Source organism: Columba livia, chromosome 3, assembly GCF_036013475.1.
Source record: "Columba livia isolate bColLiv1 breed racing homer chromosome 3, bColLiv1.pat.W.v2, whole genome shotgun sequence".
NCBI classification, from domain to species: Eukaryota; Metazoa; Chordata; class Aves; order Columbiformes; family Columbidae; genus Columba; species Columba livia.
In genome coordinates, this window is record NC_088604.1 from 91282316 (window position 1) to 91299411 (window position 17096).

At 36.7% G+C, this 17096-nt stretch overlaps 1 protein-coding gene across 1 annotated transcript in view; it reads left to right on the forward strand.

Moving 5' to 3' along the window:
* PPP1CB (protein phosphatase 1 catalytic subunit beta) overlaps positions 1 to 16586 on the forward strand; it is a 29498-nt gene extending 12912 nt beyond the window's left edge. The window contains exons 3-8 of the mRNA XM_065059774.1: positions 2992 to 3222; positions 3567 to 3671; positions 8465 to 8536; positions 11739 to 11890; positions 13476 to 13610; positions 14225 to 16586. Of these exons, the coding sequence (XP_064915846.1) occupies positions 2992 to 3222; positions 3567 to 3671; positions 8465 to 8536; positions 11739 to 11890; positions 13476 to 13610; positions 14225 to 14329 (800 nt within the window). The 3' untranslated portion in view covers positions 14330 to 16586. The remainder of the gene's footprint in view (positions 1 to 2991; positions 3223 to 3566; positions 3672 to 8464; positions 8537 to 11738; positions 11891 to 13475; positions 13611 to 14224) is intronic.
* The last annotated feature ends 510 nt before the right edge of the window (positions 16587 to 17096 follow it).

Genomic DNA, 17096 nt, shown 5'->3' on the forward strand with positions numbered 1-17096 from the left:
AAAAAACCAAACAAAAGCCGAAAACAAACAAAAACAACAACAACAACAACAACAACAACAACAAAAAAAAAAAAAAAAAAAACACACACCACACTGGATGCAGACTGTTAAGATAGGCTTAGTTACCATGTAATAAGTTCCTTGACCTTTATAGCAAATTTTAACAAACATTGTTATTGCTGACAAATACATGGATAAAACCAGAATGTGTGTGTTCTTTACCTATTTAAAGCTTTTTAAGATTCTAGACTTCTTAAAGTATGCTGTTGTTAATAGGTATGCAAGCTTTTTAAAATCTGTTGCAAAAGTATTGTAAATACTGGCTTGTAATCATATTTCAAGTTATTAAAAGCAGATGCAGTCTTAGAAAGCACTAAATTTATGAAATTAGGCTTCTTAAACTGTATTAGTATTAAAATTGAAGCAGTCTTTGATTTTGTTGTAACTAACATGCTCAAAGATAGATCAGATTCTTCCTAGGCTTCTTCCTGGCAGGCCTAGTGTAGCAATGTTTCTCACATCAAGGTAGGATAGAACCAATTAAAAAAAAAAAACTGTCACACTCATGGCAAAGTCACTTTTAAATGACCAATTGTGTGTAGGGTGGGGAAGAAAAAGCAGACCAGCTTGCATAATGGCATGAAGTTGAAATTAAAATCCAGCTTTACCTTGTTGTGTTTATGATACACTGGAAAGAATACAACAGTCTCATCATATTCCTAGGTAAATAAAAAATGAAAACTCAAATATTTAGATTGCACACAAGTCAATGTCTGCAAAGTATAATTAGCCTCCTTCAGAGTTACTTTCTAATTTGCTTAAATCGAGGTGGTTGAAGGGACTGTTAGATGCACAATAATAGGCTAGGAAATGCACAGTTTAAAAAAGCATTTGTTAGTTTTAAATTGGATTCCAAACACCATGATAGCACCAGGAAGTGTCAGGTGCATCTAAATTTAATATTAGAGCAATTGTCAAAGATGCATTTAGATAAAAGCAAAAGAAAGGTGATCGCTTTCACCAAAAGCAAAATATGCAGCTGTACTGCTTTGAACTACTATTGTAGTCTGCTCTGGCATTGCCTGAGGAACCATTATAGGATTGTTTTTTCCTGTAATCAAGTCAGTTCAAAAGAAGCTTTTACATCTTTAATGGCTGTGTTTTAATGTAAGATGAAAGATATTCTTATGTAAACATTCATTTTAAAATAGGTGCAGTTTTTACTGTAAGATGCTGTATCTGTTAGACTTCAACTTGTGCCCATGTGAAGCTGTATTTTTAAAATGCCAAGTGCCTTTAATGAAATATTAAATGCTTTGGTTCATTTACAAAATTGTTTCTATAAAATGTTCCTTTACTCTCAAAGTGCTTTGGTCCCTCTGGCTCATGTGTGTAACTGAAAGTAATTTTAGGCAATGAACACATTTATAGTATTTTTTTAGTATGTTTACTTGGCAGTTAATTCTAGTGGTGTTGAAGTTTGGAGAGTGTGTTAGTAGTGTAGTTCTGGAGTACTAGACTCAGCATAGCAAGGACATCTTGAGGAGTCTTCTATGTTTTTTTTCTGGTTGTGACCTGGAGATTTCTAAATATCGAGTAGCAATCATTGCAACATATTTCAAAATGATTTTAGCCAGTGAAACTTCAGATTTAGTCTGGAATTGGATAGTGGAAGATGTTCCCAACTATTAGAAGAAAGGTGGGAAGTGATTCCTTTCCCCGAGTTCAGAATAGTTATGGAAGAATGTTGCCTAAAGGAAGAAGTATAGCATTTCTAATTGTAATAGTAAAGAGAAATATAGCTATATACTCTACTCACCACTGTATGCTTTAGGAATTGAACTGGAGAGCATATAGGTTTGGGAACCTTTTTTTCTTTAAGATCATAGAAAAAGTTGCAGAGAGTTGTGTGTGTTGCAATTTTTGCCTTTTTTTTTTTAAGACCATAGTAGTTAGCACTCTACTGGAGGGTAGCTGTGCTTAATGAAGTGAGGATTTTGGCACTGAAAAAGCAGCAGAAGCAAAAATGCATTCATGGAATGCTTAGTGTAAAGGACCAGGAGGTACTAAGTTTAAACAGCATACAGCAGGTACTGAAGGCTTCTTGCATAACTCTTTTTTGCATTCCATCATTTCGGTAATGAATTCTACAGTCAGCTGGAATACATATGTATTCTAAAAGTTACTGCAGAGCAGCTTTGGTGTCTTCTTTGACCTTACGGGCAGCTCACAGATAGTTAGCTTTAGCTAGTCTGATATGATGCACTGTGGTGGTGTAATTGCCACACGGAGCTGTTTCATGGAAAGCCTACTGAATTTTAAAGCTGGCAGTGTGATGAATACCATTACGATTATTTTTCCGAAGATATACCTGCAGGGTTGAATATCTTTTAAGGGATGTAAGTCTTTGAGTCTCTGTACTGTTTTTATATGAATAACTGTATGCAAGGAGGAGTTACCCTAAATGCAGGGGAATGGGAATCCCAGTTCTGCAGTGTTACAGGATGACAAGTAGTTGACTTCTGAAGTGCTCTCTGCCAGCACAATGTTCAGTTTCTCTGCAGTCTATCTAGATTCTCTACTAATTTGTTTGTGCGGTAAATAATGTGACAGCTTTTCCTCAATACATTGGCTTCCTGGCCATGTAACTGTTCAATTAAAGACTGTCTTTCTGACCTTGTTTTAATTTGAGCGAATTAGAGTTTGGTTAGGAAGTGTAAACTTGAAGACTTCTGTAGCTTTTGGTTTTCAGATTGTTTTCATAACTGACATAGCTGTTCTGCAAATACTATGGATTTTTTACATTTAGTGAGCACTTCAGTTTCTAATATTAATGTGGTTCTCATGTTTCTGATACTTATTGCTGGCCTGTTTTTAAAGGAAATAATGGTGTTCTTTATGATCAATTAATTAAAAGTGATTAGCTGACATAAGTTCTTGATTTCTATATTCTTTATTGCACTAATCCTTGGTAAACATTTTCTTATTCAGGTGATATTCATGGTCAGTATACAGACTTGCTTCGATTATTTGAATATGGAGGATTCCCACCAGAAGCTAATTATCTTTTCCTTGGAGATTACGTAGACAGAGGCAAACAGTCTTTGGAAACAATTTGCCTGCTGCTGGCATATAAAATCAAGTACCCAGAAAACTTCTTTCTCTTAAGAGGAAATCACGAGTGTGCTAGCATCAATCGGATCTATGGATTCTATGATGAATGTAAGCAAAACCTATTTTTTTTGAGACTGTTTCAGACTGATCTTGTGTTTTGGAGACTCTTCTAGTAGTGACTCTTGTACTGCAAAGATTTCAATACTCTGTGAACCTGCTTTGGAACTTTTTAAAAGTACATTTCAAACCAAGGTTAGAGTCATTTAGAAACTTCTTATTGGCTCTTCTGCTGTCATTGAAATGCTTTTGCAGGAGATTGAAACCTAAGTACACTAATGGAAATAAAGGCCTGTAAAGACAGTTCACTAACGTTTTTGGTCAGGTTGTGATATGTATTGCAGCTTGGCCTTAAAACAGCCTTCTCTTTCTAATGTCATTCACTGTTCTTATAGGCAAACGGAGATTTAACATCAAGCTGTGGAAGACCTTCACAGACTGTTTTAACTGTCTGCCTATTGCAGCCATTGTGGATGAGAAGATCTTCTGCTGTCATGGAGGTAAGCTGATGACCACTTTTAAAGGTTATGTCTAAATTGATCTTTGAGTTAATGCTATAGAAAATGGAGTGTGGATGTGCATACCTGATATTTAGCTGGATATGTTTAACCTTTTATTGTCTGCAAAGGTTGCTGTTATGCCTTGTGCTTTTCTATGCACCTGACAGCAAACAGAGATCATCCTTACCTGATACACGTGGTCCTCTGTGCCTGAGGGGCAAGCACATATCTAGTTGTTCCTGTCAGTATGTCCATGTGTGAAAGGATATTGAATGCTAGAATTCTTGTCTAATTAGCCACATGACTTGTTGCTGTTACTGTCTGTTGATGCAGCATTAGCTGTCATCCCTGGCAGTGGAGTGAAAGAAAAACTTTCCAAGTAACCCCAGCTTTTTAGTCTTGGTCTCTTGAACTGGTTTCATAAAATGTTGGTGGAATGGACCTCTGAGGTCACATCGTCAAGCCTGCTGCTTGAAGTAAGACAGTTGTTAACATTAGAGCAGATCAGCCATGGCTTACAGGTTTTTGGGATCTTGCAGAGTCACAAGAACTCGAACAACTTAGAACAATTTCAAATTACTTGTAGTAAGAGCCATCCCTGCCTCTTTGCAGCTGTCTTTGCAACTACCTTCATTACTGAGCAATTTGATGCCTTGCACTGAGTGATCCAGAGATGGTCTGGTTGGTGTCACACCGGCATTGCCAGTAAGATAGAGACTAGTGGAAGTGAGAGCACTGTAGAAACCTCTAGTTTGAACAGCTCCATTTGGAATTAGAAATAACAAGCACCAGAAATCACTGAGCAAGACTCTTACAGGCTTTGTGAAGTGATATTGATGGCTACCATCCTGCACTTATTAATTACAGGTATCTTTGCAAGAGCTCTGCCTGTGTGGAATGTGTGGTAAAAATTATCCTGGCTCTTTCTGAACCTTGTGTTGAAAGGTTCTGCCTTCAGTGCCTGCTTGTATAAGCTATCAGTCTTATATGTAGTATACTCTGAGGTATTGTCATGTCTCTATAAATACAGCAATAATGCAATGATAGACAATTGAGTCTGTGCCAGTCTCCAGGTAGCACTGATGTGTTAGAGGAAGTACACGTTGTCTCACAGGTCATCTTTTCATCTCATTCTCAATCAGTGTGGTGTCTTTCGTTTTTAAGAGCTGGTACCTGTCTTATGAGCTAGATCACATGATTTTAAGAATGTGAGCTACAAAAGTGCTTCTGCACTGAGTGAGCAAGTTATCAGTGGCTGTCCAATACATTTGTTTCCAAAAAAACTGGGAAAGGAACTGCTCTTTTAGTAGCATTATATTTTATGAATTTTATTTGGGAAACAGTAAAGAATGAATGGTGACAAAATATTGTGGTGTTCTAGGCAAACAATTAAGCTTAGGTGGGTGGGAGAAGGTAATCAAGGAAGCTTAGCAGGTACTGTATAATACTATGTTCTGAGACAAAACTGATAGTTTTGTGTGTATATGTACTTGAGACTTGACTTAAATTTAAGAAGCCTAGAAAGCTATTTTTCAAGAAAAAAATAAAGCTTTATTATAAGTGTATTGGGGGGATTTATTGTTTACTCAAGTAGGAAAACTGATTTTGTGCAGTGCTCTTTCAGGATCCTCTTACAAAAAGCAATATTTACTTTACTGAATGCTAATTGTCCCTTAAACTTGTACAGGCTTCGTCTGTAACTGAAATTACTGTCACAATTGATCTGCAGCTGTGAAATAAAGTGAAAAAGATTACTAAATGTGCTGTGGGCTCCTAATAAATGGAAGTGGACATTCAGCACATATATCAATTTTGCCCTTTTTCTGCTTTTCTCCAATTCTATCCAAACTGCATTCCAGATCCCATGAAGTCATGGACTGTCAACGCCTTTTCATGATACTACTATAATAAACACTGAGGCAGCAACACAAACCATTCAGCTCTGCAGGAGGTTGAAGCTAGCATGTAGATATAAGGTAGGTGCCTTTTTTACTATATTGCGCATTTTTGCATAGTTTATTTAAAAAAAATTGTCCTCTGGGATACATAATAAAACTTTGCAAAACCGCATAACATAGTAAAACAAAAGGCACCTAACTTACCCCAGTAGGCTATATACAATAGCTTAAAATCTTGAGTCAGCTTTCTTACCTGGGATTTTCTGAACATCTGCTGTTCTGAGTGCTATCTCACAATACAAATCAAACCTCTCTTGTCTTTCATGTCTCTGAATGTTCATGGCTGCTGAAAGGATTTTTCATTGTATCCTTTTCATCACTTCCTTCTCTTTTCCCAGTCTTTCCACATGGAACATAACAGGTCGTATTTTGGCCTTTTTTTAAGGTGGTTCTCTCAACTTCTGACTTTGCTCATTATCTTGCTTTGTTAAAGCTTATTCCATAACCATTCTGAACTTCTCCCTTTTGCTCTGCTTTGTATTCTGTAAAATATTGTCCTCTTATCTATGACACCACTCTCCTTCTAATCTTTACAGACCTTATGTTATTACTCTCAAGTTTCTATAAATTAAGTCCATGTTGTAGTGTCATGTTGATGGAACACATAGTTCTTATCATATTGGACTTAAGCTCAGAGATAGAAGTCATGTTGGTTTAGTAGAATACTGGATATACATAATATTTTCAAGCTCTGAAATTCTGCTTTTCTAGTGACATAAATTACAATTAAATGTATGTTGAAGGTGAAGTCTACTTGATAATCTTAACATAGTGTCCAAAAAGACCCGATGAGCTTCCTGGATTACACTATAAAAATAAATATCACTCTTTATCACTTCCACCTGATCAAGCAGTCGTTCAAACCTAGAGCCTGGATCTGATGAGCCTGCCAGGAGTAATGACAATTTTTTTGTTTCCTGTAGGGAATGGGTGCTCTTATGCTTCAAGAAGATGATATGCTGAAAGATACTTTTTTCTGTGCTTAGCTGTCATTATGTGATAAGACAGCTTAATGCAATTTTATACTTTTCAGTTTTTTTTCAGTATGCAGTTGGTTGCAGCGATCACTAGTGGCAGCAGCCTGACAGTGAGCTTGAGAAGACTTTGTTTGCATTCTTATTTCCTTTATATAGTGCTGATCTTGTACAACTTTTGTCTGGATGTCTGAATTTGAGATATAAGCTCGGAAGTTATTTTAGGAAAAAATGACCTCTTTGGTGGTTACAAAGAGGTCTGCAAGTATGCAGGCAGTTCTTTGGGGTTTTGCCATTTTACAGTGGTGTAAAATAGTATAAAAATTAACAGCTACAGGATTGAGACATGGTTGCTAATAGCATGTTTTCTTTTAAAGAACTTTATGTTCCGGGTGCAGCCTGAAATGCAGAGCTGTAACCTCATAGAAGGTCACAGACTGGTTGTGCTTATTTCACTGAGATTGTCCTTTACTATCTTGAGGTGTGGTGTTGAGGAGAATCAGAGCAGAATCCACAAGTCTTGTGCTAATGTAATCTGCATGCAAATAGATCAGTTCTGGGGAAGGGGAAAAGGTAGGCTGGTCAAATTGTAAAAGCTGAATTTGTATGAATTTGTATTAGTATCCATGTATTGTTGTGTAAGTAGAATTGACTAAAACTCCTTTGATATGCTATTTAATGTAAGACTTCTGCCATCCTTCACAACCTCAGGGTAATATTGTGAAGACTGCTTTAACAAGCTGATGAGGATAGATCACTTTTATCATAAGACTGCTTAAACAATCTTAAGTCTTAACACTTGAAGAAAAGTTCCTCATGTCTTTATATCAAATGCATTGGAGTCTTTGTTCCTGTAACACCTGCATTGCAACTGTGCAAACTCTGATATCGGCTGAAATTATTTTACATGGTGACTCCTTTCCAATGATGTGTTTTCTTCTATCATAGTTCTGGACTGAGGGTGGCTTGCTAATGTGAACTGTGTCTAATCACAAATTAGGTCTTCCTTATCTATGTCCAAATTTGCAACTTTATTAATTATCATTTAAGTCACTTTAGGACCCTGACTAAAAGGATATATTTAGATGCTAGAGCATGTATTAGGCTCTCTTTCATGCCTTATGCCTCAAGTAGAGAAGCTCTAGAGTGGGTACTTTAACTGTTCAAAGGGTGACTTTGGAATCCCATGCTTTGGCTGTAATTACATGTTAATATGGCAAAACTACAAAAAGAGCTGTGTCTTTGTGATGAGGTTTTGAGTAATCAAGGTACTCTGGTTTTATAAATGACTAAGCAGCTGAGCTATAGGAGATGACTACATCTGTGCTCCTTAACTATTGCAGTTGCACAGTCTAGTATTTGTTTATAGCATCCAGTGATTTCTGCTCAGCTGATGTGTGGTTAAACACTGAAATAAGTGATGTGGCATATGATTCCAGTGCTACCTGCAGGCTGTTTTGACCTGTGGTCTTTTAAAGCTGGGTAGGCATTTTCCTTTAGCTTTCGTAAAGTAAGGTGATTGTAAAGAAGGTCATCTGCATCCAGTTTGTGTTAGATAATGACATCCTTCACTGGTTATCTCTGGTAAGCTCTTCAAGAGAACATACTTAACTGTAGAGTTCTGTGCTCTGTGGCTACAAGGATGGTAGGAAAACAGTTAAAACCACTTACTAATTTCACTTGTGATATTCTCTGTCCTTCTGTTCAGGACCTCAATTGTCTTATAGAAAACTGTGTTTTGTTTATGTTACAGCGGAAACAATGGATGCTGTATGACTTTGAACCTCTAATTGTGTGTTCTCTGGAACCCTTTTTACAGGTAAAGTACATAGATAAGTCACTTGTTTTCTTGTACTTACAGGTCTGTCTCCAGACCTCCAGTCAATGGAGCAGATCCGGCGAATTATGAGACCTACAGATGTTCCTGACACAGGTGAGTGATATGGAATTTGCGGTAAATAGGTCTTAATGATGAAACAGGTTTAATCAATTTCTGTACAGGCAATGCAGTGACTTAACCTCTGTTCACAGTACAGTATTCCTTGATGTATGTTTGTGCAAGGCATGAGTCTTGTTCCTTATGATTGCTAAGTTCCCTGACATGCTAGAGGCTGTTGCCCATGTCGTTATTGCTTGTCATTAGAGTAGGGTACATTATCCAAGTTGGGTTACATTACCCATGTTTGCATTAAAACAAACTTAGAAATCTAATGAAAGATCAAATGAAACTAAATAGCTAGTTCTTTTTTTTGCCTTGTTTAGGCACACTCAAACCTTGTAGCCTATCAAAGAGCCTAACTGTTTAAAGCCTGCTAAGTATTAAAGTATGCAAGCTTCTTTCTACTTGAGTCCATGTCTCCTTCCTCTTTAAATTGTAAAGTACAGTTCCCACTTCATTGCAATTGGGATTTCAATTGCTTGTATCAATGTGCTGGTCCTGAAATTTTCCTCCACTAATATATTCTTTTAATATAGATCTTGGATGCAAATTGCCAGTGCTTTCTGCACAATATTCTTTTGAATGGTTTAATTAATAATCTTCCTCAGTGTCCAATTTATTCCAAATTTTGTTACTAGTGGATTGAAAAGACTGTCAAACAGTACAATGGGATATTTTCCAGTGTTGATTTCAACAGTGGTCTGAAATTAACTTTCAGAGGAGATATTTCATCTAAAACTTTTTTTGAAACACAAATTACAATTGCAGTTAAACTTTGGAATAGAATTCTGCTTCCGGTAATGTTCCTCAGTGCTGAGGCCCAGGAGTGACTTGGACTAATATATATGCTGTACCTTAAACAACAGGATTTCTGTGCAAGCTGGTGTATACTCACAACACTGAGAAGCATTACTAGACTGTTGTATGAGTGTTTCTGTAGTACAAATTACTACATTGTTCTTCCATTTATGCTATGAATTCACTCAATGCATAACCAAATAAATGTCAGTACAAACGAGTTTATCTTTGCATTTATCAGAGCTCTCAGAAAAGCTAGTTCTGTTCAACACACTAGTACTATTTCTTGAGCCACCCCCTCTTCAGGAATGCCCTTGCAGAATGTAATTCTGGTTTCCATGGACACTTCACTGAAATCATATGTATTCTTAGCACCTCCTAAAAATAAGTATAGAGATTTTTTAAAAAAGGTTATTAATCCACAGAGTGCTTTGCAGTCTTAATTTTGCTTTCAGAAGCAATAGCTGGATGTTTGCCAGCAGAGGTAAAATGAAATGTCCCATCAGGGGTGTGTGTGTGTATGGTACAGTGACACAGAAGGTCTTGGCCTTTGGGACCTACTTAGGGCAACTGATATTACAGAATGGAAATAAATCTTGTGGAAAAATAAGCTGAAGTGGTCTCACGTCTGTGAAAGTTACACAGCTTTAAAAGCTGTCCGTTTGTGGAGGAGTGCCACTTCTCTGATGTTAATGTTGGTACAGAAATTCTTGGTAGATATTAGTGTGGTTTGTGTGGAGAAGATTAGATCATTATGATGGTTTCTTCTAGCTTGATAAAAAATCCTTTTATACCGTGACTGCAATTTAAATACCTTTATTTTGGTGACATGTCTATGGGGTTTGGAAGCTGTTAGCTTAAATCTGATACTGTATTCCAACTTAAATCAGTTGTCTTCGGTAACCGTTAGAGTATTTGCATTTTATGAGGCCAAGGTATAAATGTTGTGTTTTGGTAAGCACTGGCAACCATTTGCTTTTTAGGAAACTAACTCGTGTCATCTTGAGTGCTGCATATCAGCTGTGTTACAGTATGCTCCTGGTCAGCCCAAGCTATTGCAATGGTAGATATTGCATGGTGAAATACAGACCTACTTGGGCAGCATTATTTAGTATAGGTAAACTTGTTTCAGGGTTCTGTTACACCACTGCTAAAGACTATAGGACAGATTTGCCTCCTACTGTTCATAACCCTAAAGATTATTTGATTTTTTGGGGGAGAGAATAGGAGAGGAAGTGGTTCCTAAGCAGCTGAGACATGCAGCTTCTGTCATGTGTTGGAAGTTCATGTTAAGAAGCAATTAGGCATTGCAGTGCAGCTATTCTGTTTTGAAAAACATGTTATTCAATATAGAACTAAATTTCAATAATGTCAGTTTTTGTCATGTGCTGTCCACATTCAGTAGTTTTTTTCTAGATAGATATTTTACCTAAAATGCAGTTGTCCTTGCTGTTCTTTGTCTTCTAAATGCAAATAAAATATTTTTTTCTTTGCGTTGTAATTGAATTGGCCTGGTTCCTATGTGAAAAAAGTTATTTGAAAGTTCTATGTATAAAGACATTGCAGTTGATCTAGAGAATTTTTATTTTAATACCCGGTTTTAACTCTAGAGTTAGCTGACCTTTGTTTGGCAGCAGGAAAAAAGGTCTTGACCTGTGCTAGAACACCAGAGGGGTTTATTGTTCTGATTTGGATTCCAGACTGGTTGGCACGAGGCTTTTTGAAAACTCAACAATAGTCAAGCAAACTGGAAGTGCTACCTGAAACAATATATCAGAATTTTGCAATATTAAATTTTGATTTAGTCACATAAGATTCTTCGTGTGGTAAGAAAGGTAAGAATCAAAGCTGTTCCGTGTTCAGAAGCATGCTGTACAAATTTATTTGTTGTATTTATGATTGGCCTTGCATAGGATTTTTAAATTTACTGCAGCTTTCAAACTAAGCTTTCATGGTGAGCTGTGAAATTGATTGCCTTTTAAAATGCATCCACTGCAATATTTTTAAACTCTTAAATGTTCCCTGTAAAGGTGCTGAATATTACAATTAAATATTATTTCAAATAACTACTTGGGTCTGACTTGTTTCATCTCAAGGTACTACCAGTGGTTAAGGGGGGCGAAATCTCCAGATATACACACAATTAAATATTATTTCAAATAACTACTTGGGTCTGACTTGTTTCATCTCAAGGTACTACCAGTGGTTAAGGGGGGCGAAATCTCCAGATATACACAGACCGTATCTTTTGTCTGAGTTGCAGTTTAAGTATTGTTGTATTTGTTGCTAAGGCTTCTTTTCTTTAGGAGAGATGCTCTGATAATTAGAGTACAACTATTTTACATTATAGAATGATGCTTCCTAAGACTAACATCTTCACATGTATTGTCTTTCAAAGGCTTGCTGTGTGACCTGCTGTGGTCTGACCCAGACAAAGATGTGCAAGGTTGGGGTGAAAATGATCGTGGAGTCTCTTTCACTTTTGGTGCTGATGTGGTCAGTAAATTTCTGAATCGTCATGACCTGGATTTGATCTGTCGAGCTCACCAGGTATGACTTATGCTGCTGTTGCTTCTTAAAACCTCTCCTAGACTTGCTGCTTCTTTGCTGCTTATCAGTAGGATATATTTGAAACTTACTTTGCATTGTGTTACTTTTAGGACAAAAAAGTACTTCCTAATAAAGAGGCTATAAGACTCTGTGCTTCTGTTGACTCATATTGAACTGAATGTCTAATGTCAGTGAAGTAAAATACTAACACTAGATTTCCCCATTGATCTTTCTTTTGTACTGTCTGTTTATTAAGACTGCTGTTCATGAACATCAGAGGTAAAATGTCCAGGCTTAAAGTCACAAAGTGACTTGGATTTGAATTTTACACTGAAGCTTCAGGGTTCTTCCATTCCAGTAGTAGTCATTTTTCTGGTAGTTGTGGCTTAACTACCTCTGCTTCACTTCATGAAAGTATTAAATACATTTCAAATGTTTTTGCAAATCAGTCTGTATATAAAAGCTTTCACTGTTGCCTTCCTTTTGATTCAGCTATCTAGAGAACCTTGGCATAGATTGACGTACTGAAATGTGCAGAAAGCAAGGTTATTTTTGGCATCATCAATGTTTAAGTACACTTTTTTGCAGTTTTTATTAAGTTACTTCAAGCAAGTGTCCTAGTTAAATGGACACCAGGTTTCAATTTCCTGTATAACATTTCAGTTTCATTATTTAGTCTATTTTAAAATTTCTCTCCTGCTGTGAAACCAAAATAGGCTTTTTATTCTGTGTCACTGTTAGGCTTGGGTATACTATCAGAACACTTCACTAATTTTCCTTGCAATTTTACTGCTGAAACATTAGAGTCAGTGTATGGAATGGATATTAAGATTTTAACTGCTCATGAAGATTTCTGCTGATTTCCTGTATTCATGTACTCATATCAGTTCTCTATAAAGGAAATATGACATTTTCTAAAAGATTATGGTGATTGGACTGAACTGAGCAGTTGGTGCACTAGTTTAACTGTGTTATAACATGAGGCTTCTGTTTGGGGAAGAGGGAAAATCCTTAGCTGATGCATCACACTACTTGTGCTATTTTAAAGATGAATTATGCTCTTAGAGGAAATACGGTAGAACCACTTTGCTTTCAGAGCATCAAAATGTTTAAAAAAGCCTACATTTGAGGTTTGTACAATGGACATCACTGTAAGTGAAACTTAAAAGTTACAGTTGTAATGAAGAAGGTATCCAAACTTTGTGTGCTTGGGACTTGCAGGTCAAACATCCAAATTCTGTGTATAAGCCATAAAATGCTTGGAATCCTTAGACTAGCAGTGTGCATTATCGGACTTCAAATATTAAAATATTGAATAGTCAAGCTGATGCATGTTTAACATTGGAAATGTCAGACAGGTTAAGCTACCCAATTTGGCATTCAATGTCCAGATAAGGTGACTAAACCTGTCCTGTCTGAAAGCCAAGACGTACCTTTTTGAGTTATTGTCATCTCTTTAAGTTCTGTTTGCTTCAAGACTGGCTTTTCTCTTAAAAGTTTATTTTTTCTTATATGAGCTGTATTAATTTCTCTGGTGTTGAGGTCCCTTCCAATCCCTAACATCCTGTGATTCTGTGTGTGACAGGTGGTTGAAGATGGATACGAATTCTTTGCTAAACGGCAGTTGGTCACCCTATTCTCAGCTCCAAATTATTGTGGAGAGTTTGACAATGCAGGGGGCATGATGAGTGTGGATGAAACTCTGATGTGTTCCTTTCAGGTATGGCATATTTGTACATTAAGTATCACATTAGGTGTTGGGCTATGTGTACTGAGTGAGTCTGCTTGCTGACATACTTGTTAGTCTAGGGTAATTATACTCAAGCTACAGAAAGGACTGCACGACAGGCCGGTGTTTGTGGACAATCAGAACTGCAAACCAGCTGTTCTCCAGAGAATTGTGTGGGATCTGCTGTTTTCCACACTCCTGCGTATTAAGTTATTCTCTCTATTCAGATGGTTATTTCAGAGTTTAATTGGATGATTCTTTTTAGTCATACCTAGTGATCAGAGTACCTGGTTCTGCAGGCTAACACATTGTTGGAACCCTTTTGGTGTGGTTACTCTGAGATTTTTAAGCTCTACTCATTGCTGGATGTGTTTTTAGTCCCTTTCCTTTCCCTTTCTCACCCCAATGCAGTGGTAGATCTAGAAGGATTTAGAAGTAGTGTTACTGTTGTATGTAGAACTAAGAAATTTGTAGGATTGTGATGGGATTTCCCTCACACCTTCACCCCTTTTTTTCCTGCTGAATGAGATCTCATGTTGGCTTAACAGTGTTTGAAATGTTCTTAGCTGCCACTGACTCAAAAGAACTTCTTTATTTCCTCTAAGATATTGAAACCATCTGAAAAGAAAGCCAAGTACCAGTATGGTGGACTGAATTCTGGGCGTCCAGTCACTCCACCTCGCACAGCTAATCCACCGAAGAAGAGGTGAAGAAAGGAATAATGTAGAAACACCATCAGATTTGTCAAGGACAAAACTCCATATTACAGTATATAATAAGTGTGCACTGTAAAACCATCCAGCCATTTGACACCCTTTATGATGTCACACGTTTAACTTAAAGAGACGGGTAAAGGATCTTTATTAATTTTTTCTAGTAGAAAGATGTGCGACACTGTATTGTAACAAGTATAGCTCCAAGTTCTAATATCCAGCATAGAGTAAAAAAAGTATTAGGAAAAAACTATTGCAACTATGTATTCACACTTACCACGGGTTTTAAAGTTGACCAACATCCCAGTTAAAACTCTCTGTAATAGTTAAACCAGATGAGAGCATGATGTTCCATTTGTGTAATGTGGTCCTGTTGTTGCTTGATTGCTTTTACTTTGGTTATTTTGTAGCTAGATTGATGCAAATATGGTATCTAGTCTTTTTTTCCCCCAGATCTCTTTAAAATTGAAATAAGGACAGGGCTTTTTAGCACAGCACTCTTATCCTTCCCCTAGCTCCCTGTTGTTCATAATAATGCCGCCCAAATGTGTGCCCCATTATAATGCAAAGTTTATAGTAAGGTAGTGATTAAAAGGCAAACTAAGTTCGAAATGCCCAGACTGGACAGCTGGACAGCCATCATAAATTGAGACAGAAATACCTGTCTTGACTTTTTTATTTAAACTGCCACACAATGAATTTGTGCACTACACTATTTTAAATTATTGATGTTACACTGTGCTATGGCACTTCATTTAACTTAGGACAAAAATGGTATTGCCTATTAGTTGGTAACTTGATTATGTGGTACCTTGGCTTTAGTTTTATTAGCATGAAACACCTTTGGCATGCATAGCTTCCAGGTAACTCCCTACCTGCATCGGAGTTCATCTTGCATAGTTCCACAGAACATGAAGATCTGTATTTGCTAAGCCTTTGAAACCTGACACTCTTTTTCAGAAGAGGATGTGTTTAAATGGATGTTCATCAACAGACAAGTGGTGAGCTGAAAATGCTATGTGAATGTCCAACATGATTGTAAGGCTTATGTCAGATTGTCATTTGGATTTTCATGATCAAATTTCGTATACTATTGTATAGATTTCTGCTTTGTAGTGTACTATAGTAGCAATAATTTCTGTACATGATCAAGAGTTATGCAGTATTTCTCTTCAGTTCTCTCCTTTCTTAAAAGAGTTAACATTGGCAAATGGCAAGATACAGAAAGATACAACATTTATAGTAGGATAAATGAAAGGCACAGATTTGTGATGCTTTAGGATGCAATACTTATTGGATACAACTACAAAAGCTTTTATTGAATATTGTCAAATTTGTAAGATTCTTTGGGGGAAGGCTTCAGATTTATACCATTCTTAATGTGCATCAGTAGGTGTAAAACTTTGACTTCAGTATTGTCTTGGAAAATGTTAAATTGAGGATTCTGGTAACTTACATTTTATGAACTGGCACATTATATAATGCAAGAGATATATTGATTTTTGACACAGTGAGCAAGTTCTTTAAAATGGATTTAAGTCTCTTCTAATTCCATTTTGTTTTAAATGCATATTTTAAATGTAGGTTTTTTCATTTAGTAAAAGTTGTCTAATTCATTTGAATGAAGTCTGACTGGTTATTTTAACATACCTTACTGTTACTCAAGAAGTGTGGAGTTTGTTTTCTTTTTAAAAAAATCCAATAACTTAAGGTCATATGTATCTGTTACTGATTTATATGGGATTGCTCTGTGGTTCTGAACAATGGTTTAACTTACCCCACCTTGAAGCAAGCACCAGAGTTTCAATGCATAGGACAAAATGCAGAAGTAGATTTCTTCTGATATTGCTCAGAGACACCTGTTCTTGAAAGTCAGTGGTGAGAGCTGTGTAAGCATAGCTTCAGTTTGTGATAAGGTAATTGATGACATGTATTCGATAAGCTTTGGCAGGGTAACTTCCTGCTCTAAGTAAGTCATTGCTTACTTGAGGTTTAGTTTTATAAGTTTTGAAAATGCTGGGTTTTTACCAAGTGCCAGCCTCTATCATAAAGAAGCGTCACGTTACCAAACATCTGGGTTAACACTTTTCCATTTTTTTTTTTCTGTGGTTTCTGCAACAATGTCTTCTGTATCATGAAATGTCTGGGTGTAAAGCTGTATGTTATGTGAGTACCTAACATGCTCGCTTGTATTACAGATGCTATGTCAAAAGGAAAATAAAGTCTTCAGGCCTTCTTACGTGTCCTAAAGAAACAGGAAATTCTTGGTTTATTTTATGGCTCTAGAAGGCCGGATCTGGTGGTGTTCTGAAGAATCGTTATTTATGTATAACAGCTATCCCTTGCAAAGGATTTGAGTGCTGCTCTGAATTTTGGGGAGTTGGGACAACTGCTAACATCCCTCATCATCCTATATTGGGGAAAAACACATGATTTAATAACCTGGCCCTTACAGTTATTGATATTCCATACTAGAAGCAAGTCAGGAGTATCAGATACATAACAGAACTGAACCACTTCAGCTTATGTTTACACTGTTAATATAGGTCTTTAGTATTTTTACTGCTGTCCATTCTGGAAGAGGTAGAAAAGAGAACCTGAATTTAACTATACTCAGATAAAATTAACTCTTCCATGGAAATTTGCTAGTGGTCTAGTAGCTAATAAGTTTTTTCCATGTAAACATCTTGTCCATACAAGCCTAAAATGCTGCTAAATAGCACAGTGTTAGCATTCTGGGAACTAAAAGGAGGGTTATCGAATG